Below are 20,798 nucleotides of genomic sequence, written 5' to 3' on the forward strand. Positions count from 1 at the left end.
TCTGGCCTTGCCCTTGGAAAACATCACCCAGGCTCCAGGCCTCCCCTCACTGCTCCCCTTAAGCTTGGAAAGGGGCCTCTGAAAAGGCTGCAGAAAGAATGGTCTCTTGGGTTTTGGGCGTGGGTAGGAGTGGGTTTGGGGAGAGATTCTGGAATATTCACAGGCAACCTGCCTGGGGAACCAAGTCTTGGGTCTGGAAACTGGTGGTTGACATCTAGGAATGTGGCCCCCCAGGTCCCAAATTGCCAGGATTCCTTTATGGAAATACATTTCCAGCCCTATCACCCTTGGATAACTGACAGCAGCCCTGATCCCGATCTGAGGTGAGAACTAGCCTGCTGTTACCACCCTCCATGACTTTGGAAAGCAAATGTGGCCTGCATACCGTAAGAAGACCCACTGGATTAGATTTAACTGTGTCTAGTAAAAGGTCAGTCAGGCATAATTCAGTTTAACTAGCATTTCCCATATTGTGGTGGGCACTGTGTTATGTCCTGGGAATAGACTTAAAAAAATTAAAAGCAGTCTCCATGGAGACAGCTAGATTGCTCAGTGGTTAGAGCATAGGCCTGATGTCAGGAAGACCCATCTTCAAGCCCAACCTCAGACACTAGCTGGGTGGTCCTATCCAAGTCAAGGAAGGGGCTAGACTGGGTGACCTTGGGTCACTTCCAATTCCAAATCTCCAATCCTTGGGGGAGAGACAGGGATAGGAATTGGGGGGCGATTTCGTTGGGATGAGAACTTGGAGTAGCCAGGTGCAGTTGGCCCAATGTCTCTGTGGCTGAGGTGGGAGAAGGCCCACTAGTGCGCCAAGGGGTGGGGACTGGCTGGTCTGGGTCCAAGGCAGGACTTGAGGCCTAGGAGGGAGGAGGTGTCTGGCCCCTGGGATAGCTCTCCATTTCTGACGCTCCCCCAGCTGGTTCTAATAGGATCTTCCTCTGGGCCTCAGTTTACCTGCCTATCAATGAAGGTTGCTAAGCCCCTTGAAGCCTTCAAGGCTATTCCCTAACTGATGGCTCCTGGATTTGTAGCTGAATTGGACCCTTAGGGCAGCTAGCCCAGGTCACACAGATAAGTAAGGGGCAGAGCTGGGGCTGGGACCCAGTTTGGACTATGCCAGCTACTCTCCCACTTCCCTCCAGTTCCAGCTGACTTTTCACTTTGGCCTTCATTTATGTGGCTTTTCAACCTCTTCTCATAATTTAAACCTGTTATAGGTAATGGGCTTTTAAAACCTCGCTTAGCTCAGTGATCTTTCCTAGCCCTTAGCACCCTCAGAGCCAGCTGGCACCGAGCGCTTTGCCTCTGTGTTAAAATGGAAATGTAAACTCTTGGGGTGTGCACAGTGGGGGCTTCTTCATACTCATACGCTCAGAGCCCTCTCAGCCAAAGTGCTGAATCATGGGGTTGGGAGGATGGGCTTCAGATGGGGCTGGTTTCCTCCACCCTCATTATTCTACCTAGAACAAGCTGGTGACACACATGGAAACGAGTGGAAACTTGCATCCAGCCCAGCCTGCCTACGTGCAGCCCCACACTCAGCCTCCTGCAGGGCTCGGTTGCTGTTGGTGCCATCATGTGGGGCTGGGCAGCTGCCCCACCGGAGCCTGGGTCACTGGGCAAAGGCAGGAGTGACTGCCCACTTCAATCTCTGCTGTCCTAACGTGACTGCCTCTGGCTGGCTCATGGGGCAGAAAGTCCAGATGGTGCCAAGTCCAGACGCTTCCCTGGGCTCAGCCCCAGCAGCTGATTCCATGGTTTTGAAGGTTCTTTATCTTTGCCCCTGCCTTCTGATAAACCATGATGGTGGGACTTAAGGGAGAGATGCTGGGACTGGTTTCCTTTTCCTCTTATAGCTCTGGACTTCTCACTCATTCAGGGGACCGCACTGGGGACCAGGGAGCAGCTGGGTTCCAAGTGTTCTTCACCCTGGAAGTGAAAGGGGTCCTCTGGGTCATCCACTGCTACTTTGGCCTCGGCCAGCTTTACCTTCCTGGAAGGCCAGGACTGTGGGGGTTTTAACCCCTGTAGCACTAGCACCTTATCTAGCAGACGATAGGAGCTTCATTAGTAGTTGTTGAATGGCTGATCTAGTCAATCCCCTGTTCTCCACTTAGGTAACTTGGGCCTGGAAGGGCAAAGTCTCCCATCTTCTCCCAGGTCCTCCCCTTCCAATTTAAGCATTTTGTTCATCAGCCCACCCTGCTGCCAGGGCTGTGAGCTCTTCCTTGGAGGAAATAAGACTTCATAATAATGATTTAAATGGTAAAATAATAACTCAGGCTGACTGCCATTGTGCCTTAAAGTTTATTGACACGTAATTTATTCAAACTATTATGGGGGGGGGAGTCCATGAGAACTGGCTTCAGGGATTTGAAGTGCTCTCCTGGGGAAGGGGCTGATGTCTCTTCTGTCCCCTCTCAGAGCAGAGCTTGGCACCTTGTGTTGAAGTGGCCAGGAAGCTTATCATCCCACCATTGCTGTTGTATTTGTCCTTTGATTTCGAAGAGTACCGTGGCATCCTGGAAATGACATGACTTGCAGCTGACTTTGATTGGAGGGAGGGGGGGCTGTGCAAGGTCCCCGGCCTCACTTTCTCCTCCATAACCATCTGGGTCCAGTGACCAGTTATTTATCTGGACCACTGGAGATGACCCCGATACACTGTGAGACCCTGGCCCTTGTAGACTAAGACCTTTTCTCTTACTTAGAGTGAGGTAACTAACACCCATTCAGTGAATAGGCCTCTTTAAGAAGTGATTCAAGGGATGGCCCCTTTAATTAGAAAAAAGAAAAAAAGTCATGCTGGGAGGGGAAGAGCCTCAAGGTTGCTGTTCCTAAGACATTAAACAAAGGAGAAACATCACCTGTGAGGTAGACCCCAGCTTCCTGAATGGGGATCCAGCTAATTGGGTAACTCCACCCTCACTTCCTCTCCTCCTCTCCGAAGGAAGGCAAATTTCGATGGCCAGAAGCTGCCCCCTTAACTTGGGGTTTACTGGCTAGATTTCTTATTTCTGTCTCCCACCATTAGAGCTGTGTAAAGGTAACCTGGTTGTCTCTGGACAGGCTAGGGTCTTTCTCCCAGAAGGACTTCTGACCAAGACTGGACAATTACATTCCAAGCCCAGGGGATCCTCTGTCAGACAGCAAATAGACCATGGAAAGACCTTCCAATCCTTAAATTCTGTTGAGTAGCCCAACCCTGGGGAAAGAATATGGAGGGGAGAAAAACAAAAATTTTTGTTTCTGTTCTTCAGAATAGTTGGGAAAGGGAATCCTAGAATGGCAGAGTTAACATAGTCTTAAGAGATAATCTAGTCTGTCCCCCTCCCAGGAGAAGGGAGCCAGACAGGGGACGAGGGAAAGACTCCAGCCTTTTCTAGGGATACAACTGTCCCCCCCTTGTGATAGCCTAGCCCAACCTTGAGACCTCCGGCTACTCAGCACTGCCTGGCTTTTCCCTCGGGACCCACAGAACCTCCCTGGAAAGGGAGCCCGCCCATCAGTGTGCCTGGAGCTGCCCTTTGATGCACTGCCTGGGGGGATTTGTGGCCTCTGTGATTGAGAGAAGCTGGGGACAGCCCTCCACTTTTAAAGTATGTATTTAACAAACCCCAAATAAATGGATGTTTCATTATGTAAAAGAGAACAAAGGAATGCAGATAAGCCTGCCAATCTCTTCTAAACCTTTTTCTTTAAGTAGGAGATAAATTCAGCATTTCATTTGGAAAGCCTTCCTGCTTATCTGTTTCCTTCTGTTCTGTGCATTCAAAAAATGTTTAAATGTCCCACTTTTTCATTTTTGGGTAGCCTGAAGCCTAGATTACCTTTTCCTTTTATCTACCTTCTTTGATGAAAAAAAATCAAAAACACCCTTGTCACAATTATGTACAATTAAACCCCCCAAATTCCCATATTTGCCATATCCAACCAAGTATTTCATTCTTCTCCTTTGAGACTATCACTTCTGTATCCCAAATGGAATATCAAGTTCTGTCTCTGGTCCTCTGGCATTGGGGTTGGTCACTGCAGTGATTGAAGATCTTAAGTTTTTCAAATTTGATTTTTTTAGTGTTATTGTATAAATAACATGTTTTTGTTGCCTTTGTCCTGCTTACTCTGCTCCCAGCACTCTGAATCAGTTCCTAAAAGTCTTCCCAGGTTTCTCTGGATCTCTCCCCACTCTTCTTTTCTTGTAGCACAATAATATTCACTTACATTCGTACACTATAGTTTGTTTAGCTAGTCTCCAATTTCTGGGTACCCTCAGTTTCTAGTTCGTTGCTCTAAATGTATAGTTTGTTTTCTCTGAAAACAGTTCAATGATAAAAAAAAACAAACCCAAATAATAGTGTTGATTATGTGTTTAGCACTGGGGCTGCAAAGACCAGAATTTTGAAATAGTCCCTGCCCATCAGAACCCTCTATTCTCTTGGGGAGATAAAAGAGGTAAGTAAGTGCAACCATTATTTTAGAGTTGGAAGAGATCCCAGTGACTACCTGGTCCAGCTCCTTCCCAAAATCCTCCTTCCAACCTGACCAATGAAAAGCATTTCCGAAGCATGTGCTCAGTGTCAGATGCTGTGCTAATCACTGAGGAGACAAAAGCAAGCAGTGTTCTGTCCTCAAAAGGCTTGTATTTCAACAGGAGATTCTACCTTCATGTAAAGGTCCCCATCAGGGTCCTCCAGCCTCTGTGAAGCCCTCCAGTGGTCAGGAAGCAGCTCTCTGGAGCGGCCCCTTCCACTTTGGAAAGGGCTCTGAGGCTTAAGGAACTTCTGCTGGTGTCCAGCTGAAGTTGGCCCCTTGAGCAGCATCTTACCCAGCATTCCTTATTCTGGACCCATCTAACCTTGGTCCACAGGAGGAGAGCCTCTTCTGCCATGTTCCCTTCCACCCAGCTCCTCCATCCTCTTTTTTTTTTTTTCAGGCCCCAGAGTAGAGCACCTCATGTCATGGGGGGGAGGGGGCAGAATCCCTAGATTTCTTCAATGCTGGATTTGTCTTGTAATTCAGGGCTCCTTAAACTGTGGGCTGTGATCCCATAGGAATCATTTAGAATGTAATGGACAGGTGACCAAAGGATGGGAAAAGGCATTCTTCAGTAGTCAAGCCCAGAAGCTCAACTAATGTCTGCTATGTGCTGAGCACTGTGCTGAGCCCTGGGGATTAAAAGCAAAGGTCCCAGTTTTTAAGGAGCTCAGTCTGATGGGGAGACTACAGACAACTCTGTAAAGGTGAGATCTATATAGGGTGGACTAGAGATCACTGTAAAGGAAGGCACTGGCACTGAGGGGACCAGGATGATCAGCGGAGACTGGAGCAGTCTAGGCCCAAGGGACGGCCGACGAAATGCTGCCTGGAGTGGAAAGATGATTGTTTTGTTCAAGGAAGAGCGATTAGGCTAGTGGGGATGGGACAGGACGGCAGAGAGCGCTGGAGAGCGGGTGTGTGAGTGTGTGTGTGTGGGGGGGTGGAGTGATGTGTAAGAAGCCTGGGAAGGTCAAAAGGGAGGGCGCAGGGGAGTCCTGGAGTTACTGAATAGAGGAGATAATGTGGGCAGACCTGCCTTCAGGAAGACCCATTTTACAGATGAGTGGAATTGATTGGGGAGGCAGGTTGTCTAAGCAGCAGACACAGCCCAGGAGCAAAGTGAGGAAGGCTAGCGCCCAGCAAGAATTTGGACCAAGAGCCTCTGCACTCCAAAGCCAGTGCTCCTTTCAGACTTGTTGGAGAAGTGGGTGGGCTGATCTGTAGGTAAAAATCACGATTGCATGTCCAGTTCTTCAGCCTTCCCCTTGTTTGCCATAGAACAGCCACCTTGAATGATCTTCCCATAAGGCCAAGCTTCAGTTCCTGAGTGTGTGTGTGCCTCCTAGCCCATTGTATTCTGGGATGCTCATTTGGAAAGCCAGGCTTATCCTTGGGTGTCTGGACCTTACCTGAATAGCACAACGGATTGGGAAGATTTTCAGACTTAGCTGCGCCTTCCAGGATGTGTGTGGACATTATCATGGGCTCTTGCTTGTAACCAAGTTTATCCATGCCCAGGCTCCTTGCATGAAATGGGCCGTTAGATGGGTTAGACAAAGGACTCCTTGTGAGCAGGGCCCTGGGTCTGTGACTTCCCTCCCTTTATAGGGCTGTGCACTCTGGGCAGAGGCAGCCACTGTGCTGGCTGGTTCCACTGTTCTTGGCAGGAAACACTGGGGACACAGGGTCTAGCTCTTGGCTGAACCTGGAGGTGTCTGAGCCTCCTGGGACTCTTGGGCCACCTGATCCAATCCCCTGCCTTTCTAGGTGAAGACAAGGAGCAGGGAGGTGAAGGACTCTCCCAAGGTCTCACAAGTGGTAAGTAGCAGACATCACAATGTCAGGGTCCGGGTTTAGTGTGTGCATCTGTGGCGGACCAGACCAATCCAAGCCCAGGAGGCGCTAGGTTAAGCCCTTCACAGACATGTCAGAGAACAACAGAGCAGCTCTCTGCCTCTGAAGACTCAGCCAAAAGGCCATGCAGTCTAACCCTCTGACTAGAGGAAGAAACTGGGGCCAGAGTGGCTTGTGCAGCCACAGATGGGCAGTTGGACATGACTTGGATGACTTGGACCTGTTGTCTGTCCAATGCCTGAGACTCAGCGAGGGCAAGACAGGAGCCTGAATGGGCACAGGGTCCCAGGACCCACTGACTCTGGCATTTTCTTCAATAGAATCCCCATGTAGTCTCCATCTTGTCATTTCCCTCAATGCTGTGACAGAAAATCCTTTTTTTTTTTTTTTTGGTGAATCAAGGACTGATAACTACAGAGTGCTTTCCTCACCACAACCCTGGGAGGCAGGCTGTGTCTGTCTTAGCGCCCCCATTTATAGGTGAGGAAACTGGAGCTCTGGTAACTTGGTGTCTGCTCAGGCCACAGAGACGGTGGCTGACCTCTGGATGCGCCTGAGTCCAGTGACTCATGGCATGTGTGAGGGCAGTTTGGGCAGCATCCTCCAGCTTTGCCCCTGGCTTTGTCCCCCACAGGTTCTTGGGTGGAGCTGCACTTCAGCAGTAATGGCAACGGCCACAGTGCAGCACCGGCTTCGATCTCCGCCTATAATGGGGACATGGAGAAGATCCTTCTGGATGCGCAGCATGAGTCCGGACGGAGCAGCTCCAAGAGTTCTCACTGTGACAGGTAGGTGCACTTCCCTTCTTCGTTGGCCAGACTCCTACCCTGCCTGGAAGGAGGGATGGCATGGGGTGGTAGGAGCTAAGGCGGGCATGGCAGCTCAGCATGGGTCAGGTCTGGAGCCAAAATACGTGCCTGGTTCCGATTTCAGCTCTGACACTATGGAAAAGGTGCCTTTCTTCTCCTTGGGCCTCAGTTTCCTTGCTCTGTAAGTTGATGGGACTGGAAGATTCCTACCATCTTGTGTAAAAGCACATTCTCAAACCCTTTTGCTGAATCCCTGGCAGTGTGAAGTGGGCAGTCAGCTAATTGGAGATTTCCTGTCACTGCCCGGTGTGTGGCCTGGAGCTCTTACACCACATAGCCACAGCTGGTTCTGTATCCTCCAGTGGGGTGGAGCCTGTCGCCTCCCGAGTCAGCCCCGTCCCTTTGGGAGAACTCTTTGTGACCTCAAGCCTAACTTGGTTCTTTGGCGCTGTCCAAGCAGAAGAGCTTCCCTTAGAAGGGTTTTTCAGCTGCTTATTGTGAATGTCTCATTTTCCTGAATCTTTTCTTCTTCAGGATAAACATAATCTAGTCCCTTTAACCCATGATCATTCTATGATTTCCAGGTTAACAGGGCACTCAAATGTTCCCTTAAAGATGGCAACAACCAGGTGTCAGGGGGAAGAAAAGGACCCGAAGTGGGGGAGGGGAAGTGACCTTTGTCCGGAGGTTGGAGAGGGGAGCAAAGGAAGGAAAAAACAGCTCTGTATGTACTTGGTGCTAAACACAAACTTGAAGCTCTTTTTGGAGAGGAAGGAGCTGATCTATCTGCTTCTAGATTGGAAGGAATGCTAATGTAAAGCCCCAGAAGTCCCGAGGAGCTTGGGTCCCTTAGTAAGAGTCAGAGGAAGAGGAAAGGTGAGGAGTGACTGGTCAGGGACATTGAGGCAGCTGTCAGCCAACTGGAGAACAACAGAGACAGAGGCCTATTGTGTGCTGGGTGTATGTATCCATGATGTGGCATTCTCGGTGGGTAGCAGTGAAGATGGCTCCTGAGAAGGGAACGTAGACTTGTGGGCCAGCGGGTTTAAATCTAGGCGCACCTCCCGCAGGTTGGGACAGACAGATTTGCTTGGCGTCTAGTAAATACTATCGAAATGTCCTCAAACTAGAAAAGAGTAAAACTGCCCAGGGGTCTCCACTGAGTCTGACCCCAGGCAGAGGAGGCAGAATCCAAGAAAGGGGCCAGAAGCAAAGACCAAAAGCATTTATCAGTGACCTGCTGGGGGCCAGGCACTGGGGCTTCAAGGACAAAATGAGACCTTTCCTGCCTTTGACTCTGACTTCGTGGAGGAGGAGACAATGAAGCATATGCCCAATAGAAACAGTCAGTTTGGAACATTGCTGGGGCTGATAAGGAAGGTCTCTGTAAGTGGTGCTGGAACTGACTTCGAAGGGTTCTAACAAATGGCAGTAAAGAGCCATGGTGCAGTAATGCTGGGAGATTCCAGTTAGCCTGGCATCTGCTCGATGTCCTGTTAGGGAGAAGGGCAGCTCATAACTTCTGGGTTTGCCTAAAGGACAATTTCCTCCTTCAAAAGGGAGAGGAACCATCAAGGGAATGAGGAGGCCCTGCCCACTGGGGAGGAAATGAAGGGAAGAGACCACCCTACCCAGAGCATGTGGGAGGCCCTGCCCACTGGGGTGGACATGAAGGGAACATGTGAAAAGAAGAGAATGAGTCTGCCCTAGACTATGGCAGGCACCCTAGAGTTTGGGAGAGCAGGTTTGAAAGGGTTTTTTGGCAGATAGAAAGGATGCCATAGACCAGAATTCTACAGGCAAAGCCAGTGTGGGAGAATTGGGCAGCTCTGAAGAATGAAATTCCAAGGGTCAAAAAAAAAATAACAATTCCACTGAAAATTCCCATAATGGGAATCGTCTGAATAGTTCAGTGTGAATGCACAGGAACTTAACAGTCAACACAGATTTTAAGAAGGTAGACTTTCTGCCTTATAAAAGGCAGAAAAAAGGAGGGAAGGAGGAAGAAAAGGAAGTCAGGTGACAGATGATGGACATGAGTGTGGCATAGACTTATGAAGTGTCAGGAGTGCTTAAGCCCAAGATGAGCTGGGGCAGATGAGGAGGAAAGTAGAGGAGCCGAATCTTGGCGAGAAGAAGGGATGGGGCCCCTGCTTAGGCTGGGAGGCCGTGCTCATTGGCCTCGAAGACAAGACAAAGCCGTTCAGTTTTCCCTGCAAGGACGGTGACTCTTGTGCTGGACATGATAGAACAATGATTAATTCATACCCAAGATAAAGGAGATAGTAAAGGACCTCTCCTTGGTACTGAAAAGATTGGTAATCATGACCTGTGCGCTAGACAGGAATACAATTTTGGGGGATTTAGAAATGGCTTTAGATGTAGGACTCAAAAAATGTCTTAATGGCTCCATGTCAGCTTGGCAGAAGGTCCCCAGTGGAGTGCCCCATGGATCTGTGCCATCTAACCTTTGTATCCATGCCATGAGTAAGGATGTGGCTGACAAAAAGCTGGGAGGGAGAGCCAATGCTGGATGAAAGCTAGAATGAATAAAGTTCAGGACAGCCTAGAATTAGTCTAAGAAAATGGAATTCAGTGCGGATAAATGCTCCGTGGGAGGTGAGGAGGAGGCATGGTAAGCAGTCATCTGAAAAGCATCCGGGGTTTAGGTATATTGACATTTAATGTGAGTTGGCACTGGGAAGGAGCATCCAAAAGGGCTTCATTTGGAGAGGCTGAGCTTCCAGCAGTAGGGGAGGGAACAGCCCTGAGGTCTGTGTTCGGTTGTGGCACCACGGGTCATGTCATGACTGTGCTGGAGAGTGCAGAGAAGGTGGGGCGATGTCGTACAGGGGGCTGGGTTCAGTTATCTGAAGGGGGATCAGAGGCCAGAGCCTACAGGGAATGGGGGGGGGGGAGGCAGCGCCAGCTCCCTGCCTGGCTGACTTAGCAGAAAGGCCAAGTCAGACCCTTCAGGCCTTGCTGGGGGAAGGGGAGGGTCCTGACTGGCTGCGGCTTGGGCCTGCTCAGTCTAGGATCACCCATCTGTAGCTGTCTGGCATCTCACACCAAAAGAGGAATGCTAACATGATGTCTCTGCCCTTCGCCCCTAGCCCGCCTCGTTCACAGACACCCCAAGATATTAACAGAACTTCTGAAACAGATACTCACAGCATTGGAGAGAAGAACAGCTCCCAGGTGAGGGGGGCACCCAACAGAGGAGGGGCTGGGCATCCCCTGGCCCCTCAGGGTCTATTGGCAGCACGGGGTGTTAGCAGGTGCTTCATGTCTGGGGAGCTGTGACCAAGCCGGAGGTCACTTCAGGACTGATACGAGTCACATACAGAGAGAACACGAGTTAGAGCATGTGCAGTGCTCACCAGCAGAAGTTGGTTTAAATCAGTAGCACGAAGATGTGAATGCCCATTGGCTCTGTGCTTTCATGGTGTGTGGGTGTCCCTGTCATCTGCCTGGGCTACAGGGCTGTATTTGGGCCTTGGTCTCCCCATTTTTAAGGTGACTCTGACCTCTGCTAGGAGGTCACTGGGGTCCTGGGAAATTCCTGAAATCTGCATGGTCACACACTGATTTGGTGGCCACTTTGCCTAAACCTTAGGTTTAGGGCCCCAAACAACAGGAACAGACAGTCTGTTGCTGGTGCCAGGCTCTCATCCTTGGGTAGATAGGCCAAGAAGCAGCCTCTTCCCACCATTCCCCACCCAAGGCCACCCCCAAACCTCTGCTGCCCCCCCCCCCTTGTGGAAACTGGCAACTACTAAAAGGACTTTTTTAAACATAAGTTTTGATGGACATCTTCTATTTTCATTATGGTCCAGATTTCCCAACATCTCCCTCCCCTCCTGATCAGTCATTAAACATTTCTTAAGCTCCTTCTGTGTTCCAGGCTCTGAACTATCCCTCACAACAGAAAGCAAGAAAAGGGAAGGGCATCAGTACAAGCAAAAAGCCTGGTGTCATATGCCCCATTCCTCACCCATAGTCCTCCACCTCCACAGACAGTGTGTGTGTGTGTGGGGGGGGGAATGGCATCTTTTCTAAAGCATACCCTGAGCTGTGGCCATCGTGCTGCTACCGAGTCTGTTCTGAGACCTGCTCCTCCCTGATCTACTCCCAGCTGAGCTGCCCTTGAGAAGAAGCAGCAGCTCTGGCCTCGCTATTCCCAGGATCAGTTCTGTCCCCACCATTTGGAGCCTTGAGTGACAGGATCTAGAGATGGGGGGGGGGGGCACTGGAGGTTATCAAGTCAGACCCCTTCTTTGACAGATGAGGGAAATGATGTGCCCAGGGTCACATGATTTGGGGGTCTGCAGACTCCCATCCCTTGCCCCGTCACAGGATGTCCCTGGCTCCCCTCCTTCCTCTGTCCTCTCCAAGTCCAGGATCTTGCCCTTCTCTCCACCGCACAGGGGCAGGTTGCTTGGCAGCCCCAGTCAGAGCCATCGAAGGATTGCTGCTGCCACATGCTTTCAACCACTTGACCAGCCTGTGGGCTCCAGGCATCAGGAGATTCCTCTCCAGGGCACAGATAACAGGGCTTTGTTTTGGCTTCTTCCTGAGCCTCCTCTTAGTGACTTATCCCCCAAAGCCCTTCCCTCCCCATAGCCCTGAGGGTGTGTGGATAAGCATTAGCCCCAATTTGCAGATAAGAAGGTGGGCTAAGAGGGGGCATCTGAAGCAGGACGGGAGCTCGAGTGATTTAGCCTTAAGCTGGTTTTATCATAGCTGCAGGAGGCAACTTAGGAGGGAGGATGGGCCTCAGCTGGGCCAGGAGCTCTGGTCACCCCCTTCCGCCCTACAGAGGGCCTCCCTCACCTCACAGGAGGCAGACAGGCTCTCAGCACTAGGAAGACTGTGAGTCACTAAGGCACTGGCCAGGAAGGCCAGTCCTGAAGGGGATGCCTGGTTGGGCCTCCCTGTGGCCGCTGCCTGGAGGGAGGGTCTGGACAGGGATGTGGGGGCTGATCTGGGGCTTCAAGGGGACTCCATTTGGTTTTAGTCTGAAGAAGATTATTTGGAAAGACGGAAAGAAGTGGAGAGCATCCTGAAGAAGAACTCGGACTGGATCTGGGACTGGTCCAGCAGGCCTGAGAACATCCCCCCCAAAGTGAGTGTGGGCACTTGTGCCCTGAGGGCTGGTGGAAAGTGGAGTCAGGGTTGGGGGGAGGAGGGGAGCAGGGGAAGGAGGGGTAGAGGAGGAAGGGGGAAGGGTGCTCATCCTTGCCCTGCGCTTCCTTTTGTCCCAGGGAGTTTCTTTTTAAGCACCCAAAGCGCTCGGCTACCCTCAGCATGAGAAACACGAGCGTCATGAAGAAAGGGGGCATCTTCTCGGCAGAGTTCCTGAAGGTCTTCCTCCCGTCCCTCCTGCTTTCTCACTTCCTCGCCATTGGGTTGGGGTGAGAACCTTTGTGTTCTGCTTTTGGTGTGTCTGCCCAGGGATGGGGGTGAGCCTTGGGTAGGAGAAGGCATCATCCTTGGTGGCTGGGAGAATGGAGCTGTCTTGTCCAGAGAGTGTTGTCTGGACAAATGCATGGAGAAGGTGGGACGTGGGCCATCCTCATCCCTTCTGCTTAGCAGGAAAGGTGCCGGGCAGTGCAGCAGAGAGCTGGGAATTGGCAATAGTTATGGCATCGCAGAATTGTAGAGGAAGAAGGAATCTGGGGGGCGTCTGATCTGCCCCGACCTTGTCCAGGGGAGTAATATGGAATGTAGGCGTTTCATCCTCTAGTGAGAAGAGAACAGCTTTGGAAATCTTGACCTTCAAATCTTGTGGAAAGTGGCTTCTGGAATCCCCTTTCTGGCTCATTAGTCTGGGGCTGCACTGGTCTAGAGCAGCTGCCAAAGTTTGCTCAGCGTCTCTGCCTCCTGTGTAACGGGGCTAAGTTCTGGGGATAGAAGGGCAAAAGCCAGTCCCTGCCCTCAGTGCACTCCTAGTCTAGAGGAGACTAGATGGGAACAGGATCCAGTGGAGACATCCTAAGGAAAGGCAGTGTGGGGCCGGAAGCCCAGAGCCGGAGGGGAGACGTTTCAAAGGCATCCCCAGGTCCTCATCCCTCGCCAGCATCCTGGGTTCTGGGCTGATAACCATTTCTGGAATGCCCCTTCCAGGGGCAGAGTGGTGTGGAGTGCTGGACTGGGAGTCAGGAAGGCCTGAGCTCAGACCCCTGCTGTGTGACCCTGGACGAGTCACTGAAACTTGGCCTTGGAGCGGCTAGGCTACAGTGAGTAAAGCACTGGCCCGGAGTCAGGAGGACCTGAGTTCGGTTCCGGCCTCAGACACTTAACACCCACACAAAAACACTAGCCGTGTAACCTTGGGCAAGTTACTTAACCCCAATTTCCCTCCAGAAGGCCAAAAAAAAAGAAAGAAACTTGGCCCCCAGTTTCCACATCTGTAAAATGCTTCCTAGGCTTGTTGTGGGGATCAGGTGAGATCAGGTGTGTAAAGCCAAGAACCTGGTAGGCATGCAGGGAGAGCTGCATAAATGTTCGACAGGCAGAGCACACACCCAAGGAAACCAGATGAAAATGTGGCTAGGGCTAGTTAGCAATATACATCAATGCAGTCTAGAAGCAGAACAGACATGATGTTCAGATGTGGTTTTTAAGTCATGTGCCCCCCACTGGCCACATCCAGGCGAGCAGAGGGCTCTGTCTTCTCTTGAGCTGGAAGGTCAATAGTAAGAGGGAGTGTATGAGCCTCTAGAAGGCTGAACAGACCAAGTCTGGTGTCCACCCAATTAGTCTTTGCTATTTTTGACAGGTTTGTTTACTGGCAGACAGAATTTGCCTAGGAAGTATTGGGCAAAGCTCTCTTGCTGTTCTGGTGGATGGGTGGAGGAGGAGGCTGGACCATGTGGCCCGTGACACACAGTACAAGATAGATGATGTTCCTATGTGGTTTTCTATTTGAGTTTGACACCACTGGACTAGACGAGTACCGTGGAAGCACGGCTCAATGGCTAGAGCCAAAGAACGGTCATTAGAATGTGGCCGCCACTTTGAAAGCTAGTCGAAGGATTGTCCGTCTATGAAGATGAAGTGCCCGCTGTCTGTCAGGCCTGTGCTAAGCACACACTGGGCCTTTTTTCTTTGGGTGGAGTCCTCACCAGTGACGGAGTTGGTTGGATACCAGCCCCGACCTTAAGTCACCAGTGCCAATACTGTGCAGGTTGGGTGGGGGGAGATCAGAAGCCAGACCCTCTGGCAGAAGCTGTGAGCTTCAGAGGACTGCGTGCTCACTTGGAGGCAGGTTTGAGCCCCTTTTGGGGGAGCCCTGCCAAAGCCAGAGGAGGGCACCCCTCTCTGCCTAGCTCTGTGGCTGGCCCGCCTCTATCTGCAGCACTGAGTTCAGGTCTGGGGGGGGGGACAGTGACCAGAAGACAGCAGCCAGTGTGGAGACAGAAGGAAATTGGGGATGGTGCACTTAAAGAAGAGATTCCGTGGACAAGCATAGAGGGCAGGGCAGAGAAGCCTCAAGGATGTTCTGGGGAAAGAGGTCCCTGAGCAGACCCTGTGGCAGCAGTGTGAGCTAGTCAGGTTTAGTCTGGGTATGAGGAAATCTCCCCAGCACCACGGGGTCTTCTGAAGGGGAATGAGCTGCCCCAGCCGCTGGCAGGCTCCCCATGACAGCTGCCAGGTTCTGGAGGCCAAGACGCACAAATGCAGTTGTCCCTGCTTATGTGGAGGAAGCACCACCTCCATTATCACTTAAGAATACATGAAGGGAAGGGAGGTGGTCTGCATGGAGCTGAGGAGGGAGGGGTGCCCGGCCTCAGGTGTGGCCAGTCAGAGACTTGGAGGCACCAGGCAAAGGACAGTTTGGCTGGATCACGGCCTCTGTTCACAGCTGCTCTGAGGGAGGCGTCTGTGTCTTGGGACTGAGCAGGAGAATGGCAGCCCCGCACCTGGACATGGCCTGGCAAGAGGTCGGAGGCTGGGAGCTGGAGGGGAGACGTGGAGCCAGAAATGGCGTCTCCGTGGCTATGTGCGCCACCTCAGGCTTGTCAGAAGCTGCATGGGATTCTGAGTCCCTTCACCTCACCCACAAGCAGCTACCCAGGGCCTGCCTCATATGGTAGGGTTTTTCATGGTTTCAAGTCAGGCTTCTGTTAACAGTGATCCCTGACTGGTTTTGTGGCCTCTGGCCCAGACTGATGTGGTTTGAAGGAAAAAGAAACTTGGCGTTTTCAGACGGATCTCAGCAGGCTTCAAGAGGGGCTTGTCAGAATCTTGGTGCTAGGTGTGCCCAGAGCTGCTTTAGGGGCTGGGGGATGGAAAGGCCTAGACATGAGACCTTCAGACCTCAGAAGGCTGTGAGCCTCCCAAGTCTGAGGCAGCAGCATGCCGCTTTTCACCTCTAAGAAGAGATAATGGTGCCTGCCCTGGACACCACACCTTCCGGGTATTATGAGAGGAATCAGGTGCTTGAGAAGCGGGAAATCACCATTCCCAGGGGCTCCCTGCACCCCCAATTCCGCGCTGACTGCCAAGCTCTAACTGGCCTTTCCTTTTCCCTCAGGATCTACATTGGAAGGCGTCTCACCACCTCCACCAGCACCTTCTAGGGCAGTGGGCTGGGAGTCTGAGCATGCAGGGTGCTTACGGAGGAAGCCCGTCTGTCCGGATGGCTCCTGCGACTTGTGTTCATTTGCCGTGTAAACATCGTGTTCCTTGCTCAGTAGAATGGGAGGATAGACAGCTGTATTCCTACCAGGGAGCAGGCCAGACTGATCCCCCTCCTCTTTGTAGGCTTCGCCCTTGTTCTCTGATGACCGATCCCAGTCCTGAGGCTTCCTGGACTCCCACGAAATCCCCAGACTTCCAAGTTCCCCTAAACTTGGCTGCCCCTTGAACAAGTGAATCATGTCATTATCAAAAGCATTATGTTTAGGGGCTTGTCCAAAGGGCTGTAGACTTGCCTCACGTGGTCCCAGAAAACCCCCTGTGCCTGTCTGCCCTGGCTGGAGCAGCCCCTTGGTAAACTCCCCCTCCGTTCTGTTGGGTGGTCTTCTTTGGTAAATGGGAAAAGAGGGGCAGAAGCCCCCATGGTGGTCTGCTCAGCTTGGGACAGTTCATCCGACACTGGCATTTGAAGTCGGCCCCCTCCCCTCAATGGGTTTCCTGTGTAGGGCCTGCTGAGGCCTGTAGCAGTGCCGGCCGCTGCCCCTGCTAGGCCCATGCTGGGACTTCAGCGACTGAAACCAGGATGGGAATGATTGTTTGTTTGCCAAACCCTGAGATGCCTGTGTTTAGGTCCAGTTCACCAGAGTCCCGTGAGCCCACCAGAGGTTCATATCTCTGTTTCCCTTGGGGCAAATATTTACTGGAAAGAGGCCATGTCTTAGCTGTGCTGGACACTCTCAACATTTGTTTTATGTTTGCCTCTGACGTTCCTCCCTACTACCCTCTTCATCTGAACTAAATAAATGCAACCTTCTGATTTGAAAAGGAAAATCTCTCCTCATCTGCCATCAAGCCCTTCTCCACAAGCAGAAACATGGCCCCCGCTGGTTATCACCCTTGTCAGCATATCCATGTGGATCCCCTCCCTTGGTAGTGCAGTGAGCCATCCAAGTGCCCGCTGAGACCGTAGCATAGTCCCCACAGTCTGCCTTGGAGACGCCTTGGAGGCCCTATTGGCCAAGACAAGGAAGAGAGGCTCCCAGAGCAGCCTCCATTCTGTGGCTACGCTCCTCGGCCACCCGACAGTAATTGCCATGTGCCCAAGCACCTTAAAAAAATGAAGGATCTTTTGTTTTTATATCCCCTTTACTACTGAGCAAATCCCTCTCCTGCCCAGCAAACCATTTCTTGTAACAAAGAATAAAAGCATTTCAGCCAAATTAACACATCACCCGATTCTGATGGTATCTGTGACCTCTGCCGAGGAGGGCAAATGGCAGGCAGGAGACACCAGTGTCTGACCTCAGGAAGGGCCCTGACTAGGAGTGGGCAGGGGGCTAGGGACTCGCAGGTCAGAGCTGAGGAACAGACACAGGGCACTGGGCTTGGAATCAAGAAGACAAGTCCCAATGTCAGCAGCAACCTTGGACAACTCCCCCAGTCTAGGACTTGCACCCTAGTAAGCCTATTCGTCGGGTCCCTGTATCACTGAGAATCTTCAAGATCTATGGTCTGAAAGGTGAGTTAAGAATCCCTCTAGAGTCAGAGCCTAGATCTGACAGTCCCAGTTGGAAGACCAAAATATCTGTTCTAACAGTGACCACCTTCCTGAGAAACTGAGTTTCTGAAATGAAATGGGCATTAAGGACCAGCCACTGGGTATACAAATGGCATTCTACTGGGGGAGAAGATGGGAGTTGTGGGTAGCTCACAGAAAACTCTGGGTCTGGGGAGTCCCAGGGATTGTCTTGCCCCTTCTGGAAGTCATATAATGCTTGATAGCCATCAGGGAAGGATGGACACTGGAGATGGCAGGTTGTGGAGCATGGACTGGGGCTCTGGGCAGTGACTTGGGGGCAGAGCTTGGCCCTAGGTAGAATTCCAAAGCCCACTAGGTTTGCCAGTAGGTCTGGGGTATCACCATTCCATCAGGTAACAAAACTACCCAGCTTGACTGGTGGAAATGCCATCCTAAGGGCTGGTCACGGCCTTAAAACGGGCTCAGACACTGGCTGTGGCCTTCTGATAATGCCAAGGAGAACTCAGCAGGCAGACTCAGAACGCCTCGAAGTGTCCAGGGTCACCTTCAGAGTAGGATGAGGCATCCAGGAAGGACCCCATGAACATTGGCCTTTGAGCCTCTTACTGACTTCATCCCAACTTCGGTACTACAAAGTCCACCATTCAGAAAAGCCCCAGCTGCAGAAGAGCATCAGCCCGGGCATTGCCCCCATGCCCTACCCCCCCCACGGACCACTGATGTTCTGGCAGATGGGGAGAGGAAGAAAGGCCATGTGACAGGCTCCTCCTGATTCCCAGCTGTAGTCAGGGTAGGAGGCTCAACCAGCATCACTCATCTTCACCCACCTGGACCACTGGCCCACCCCTTCCTATATCAATCACTAGTTCAAGCTGCTCAGGTGTAGTTCACCCCATCTCCTAGGGGCCCCAGCCTGGTCTTGAGAATACCACTGTGGGTACAAGCCAGAGGGGAAGGACTAAAATCTGACTCCCAGCCTTGTAGACATGTGGAGTGCCCATCATTCAGCATGAGTCAAGGCCCAGTTCTCTGTTCTCCTTCACGGTTCCAGGCTGCTCCTCTCTTAACTTCCTCTTGTGTCTGTTGGGCCTAGCACGTGGGTCCCAGAGCTCCCCCAAGCCTCTGCCACCATCCCGGCTGTGTGCCTCGAGGTCCCAGCTTGGTGCAGTCTCCACTGGTCCACAATGCCATTTGTGTCGCTGCACGGTTCACTGGAGGGCCTTCTTGACTGTACAGTCTTCCTCCTAGGGAAGTAAAGACCTTGGGCAGTTAACTTCCTTCATCTGACCTCCCTCCCTGCTCACCAGTCTGCCTTTATCCCTTCTCTCTGTATCCTATTTTAAAGGCTTAGTCAGTAAACATTTATTAAGTAGGTGGCTAAGGGAGAAATCACTAGCCCACTTGCCCTCTCTATCCCTGCATTTCTGCCATCATCGTGGGGAGCAGCCCGCTATCAAGCCGTGTCATGGACTGTCCTCTCAGACTGCCCAGGGATAGCAGGTCTCCTCCAGCCCCATACCACCAGAGACAGGACCTGGCAACAGCACATACAGGTGCTGGAGGGTCTGCCTGCCCAGCCAGTCCCTAGCTTCAGCCCCAGGCATTGAAGACAGAATGGAGAGCTCTCACGCCAAAGTCCTCGCCACCATCAAACTGTTCACAATGCCGAAAGGATGATGGCTTGAGTGATATGGCCATTTCACCTGAGCCTCTGCCTGGGGGTGCCCCTCCAACTTTCCCCTCCCTTCAGCGTTCCAACCACAGAAACCTTGAGAGGCCTCCACCCTCAGGCTGAACCCCCAGCAATGTGGGTAACCCACAAGAATTCTTTCCTCAAGGATTAACAAACCCCATTTAGCAGTTCTGAATTGTCTGTCCTAACCCAATTCTCCACCCTCTCCAGACTGCTCCCATATCCCCATCCCCCTCCCTATTAACCCATTCTAAATCTATCCCCTCGCCCGCCACTGTGTTCTCTGGAATGCCTGCACCATAGGTGACAAGCAAGCTTTCATCTCCAATGTTTCCCTCTCTCTTCTGGCTCTCACTGAGACTTGGCTCCCTCCTGATGACACAGCCTCCATGACCACCCTTTCCAGAACTGGCTGCATGTTCATTCTCACCTCCTACCCCCTGGTCATGGAGGGGGGGGGATGCCCCCATTTCTCAGGATGTCTTCTTCCACCTCTCCTCAGCCCCACTCTGAGATGGTCTTGATCTAGCTCTCACCCACAAGGGTTTCCACTCCGAAATCCCCTTCCCTGAGAATGCTCGCCATTGCACCTCTCCCTCTGCCCAGTAAGCACAAAGGCTGGTCCACCCAAGCCTTGGGTCTTTCCCAGACCATCACCTGTGCACTGGCTACACTCACCTGTCTTTTCATGTCTTCAGCCCCTGGAGAAGCTGCTCAGCTTTTCACTGTCTTCTTCCCTCCAGTCTCTGGGTCCCTGATCCTGTCCTACCAAGCGTCAGCCTTGGGTCACTCCTCCCATGGCTGCTCTTTGTGTGCTGCTGAATGAAAAATCATGACAGTGCGCTGACAGGCAACCGTCCTGAGAGCTGGGGATACAAAGAAAGGAAGGCAAAAGCCAGGCTTTGCCCTCAAGGAGTCCACAGGCTCGTGGAAGGGGCGACATGCACAGGACAAGCGGAGATGCACCACACAGGGAAAGCACTAGTAGTACAAAGACTTAGGAAAGGCTTCTTGGAGAAGGCGGAATTTTAGTGGGAATGGAAGGCAACTCGGAGGGGAAGGTAAGGAGGGAGAGAATTCCCGACACAGGCGACAGGAAGGGAAAATGCCCCAAACTAGGGAATGGAGCGTCATGTACTGGGATAGCAAGGAGACCAGTTTCACTGGATAGAAGAGTGCCGAAGGGTAACGTATAAGAAGCCCTGAGCATAGGAGGGGTCAGGCAAGGAAAGGCTTTAGGTATCAATCAAATGGAGGATTTCACATGTGACCCTGGAAGTGACAGGGAGCCACTGGAGGTTCTTGAATGGGACATGGCATAATCATACCTGTACTTGAGGAAGGCCACTGAGGCAGCCGAATGAAGGCAGGCAGACCCAGTGTAATGTCAATGGGATTTAAGATCTTCCCCACCAATTAACAGGCTTCAGGTGGAGCCCGTTAAGGGAAGCTTGCTTAGGGGAGGCTTGCTTGGAGGAAGGCTCTCTCACCTTTTGCTAGTTTCTAATCAGGCACTGAGTCAGGAGGGTTGTGATGCCTTCTGGACCTGAGAAGTGTATAAACACTCCGAGCTGGTATTTTGCTTTGGAGGCTGCTTATGAGAAGGATTTTGAGATTCCCTGGTCGAGATTCTGAGTGGCTGTATGTTCAGAGATCCCAGACTGCTCAGATATGAAGGCTCTCTCCATCCAGGGAGGTACATAAAATGTGTAGTTGGTTC

General features: G+C 51.8%; 1 protein-coding gene across 1 annotated transcript in view; it reads left to right on the forward strand.

Annotated features, from left to right (window-relative positions):
- Positions 1–17,073, forward strand: part of BNIP3 (BCL2 interacting protein 3) — an 18,911-nt gene extending 1,838 nt beyond the window's left edge. The window contains exons 2-6 of the mRNA XM_069101687.1: positions 7,028–7,181; positions 10,316–10,400; positions 12,220–12,333; positions 12,471–12,616; positions 15,742–17,073. Coding sequence (XP_068957788.1) covers positions 7,028–7,181; positions 10,316–10,400; positions 12,220–12,333; positions 12,471–12,616; positions 15,742–15,787 — 545 coding nt within the window. The 3' untranslated portion in view covers positions 15,788–17,073. The remainder of the gene's footprint in view (positions 1–7,027; positions 7,182–10,315; positions 10,401–12,219; positions 12,334–12,470; positions 12,617–15,741) is intronic.
- Positions 17,074–20,798: the final 3,725 nt, after the last annotated feature.

The sequence above is a fragment of the Petaurus breviceps genome, unplaced genomic scaffold (assembly GCF_028583685.1).
Source record: "Petaurus breviceps papuanus isolate PSGF00001 unplaced genomic scaffold, PetGlider_PUasm1.0 490, whole genome shotgun sequence".
NCBI classification, from domain to species: Eukaryota; Metazoa; Chordata; class Mammalia; order Diprotodontia; family Petauridae; genus Petaurus; species Petaurus breviceps.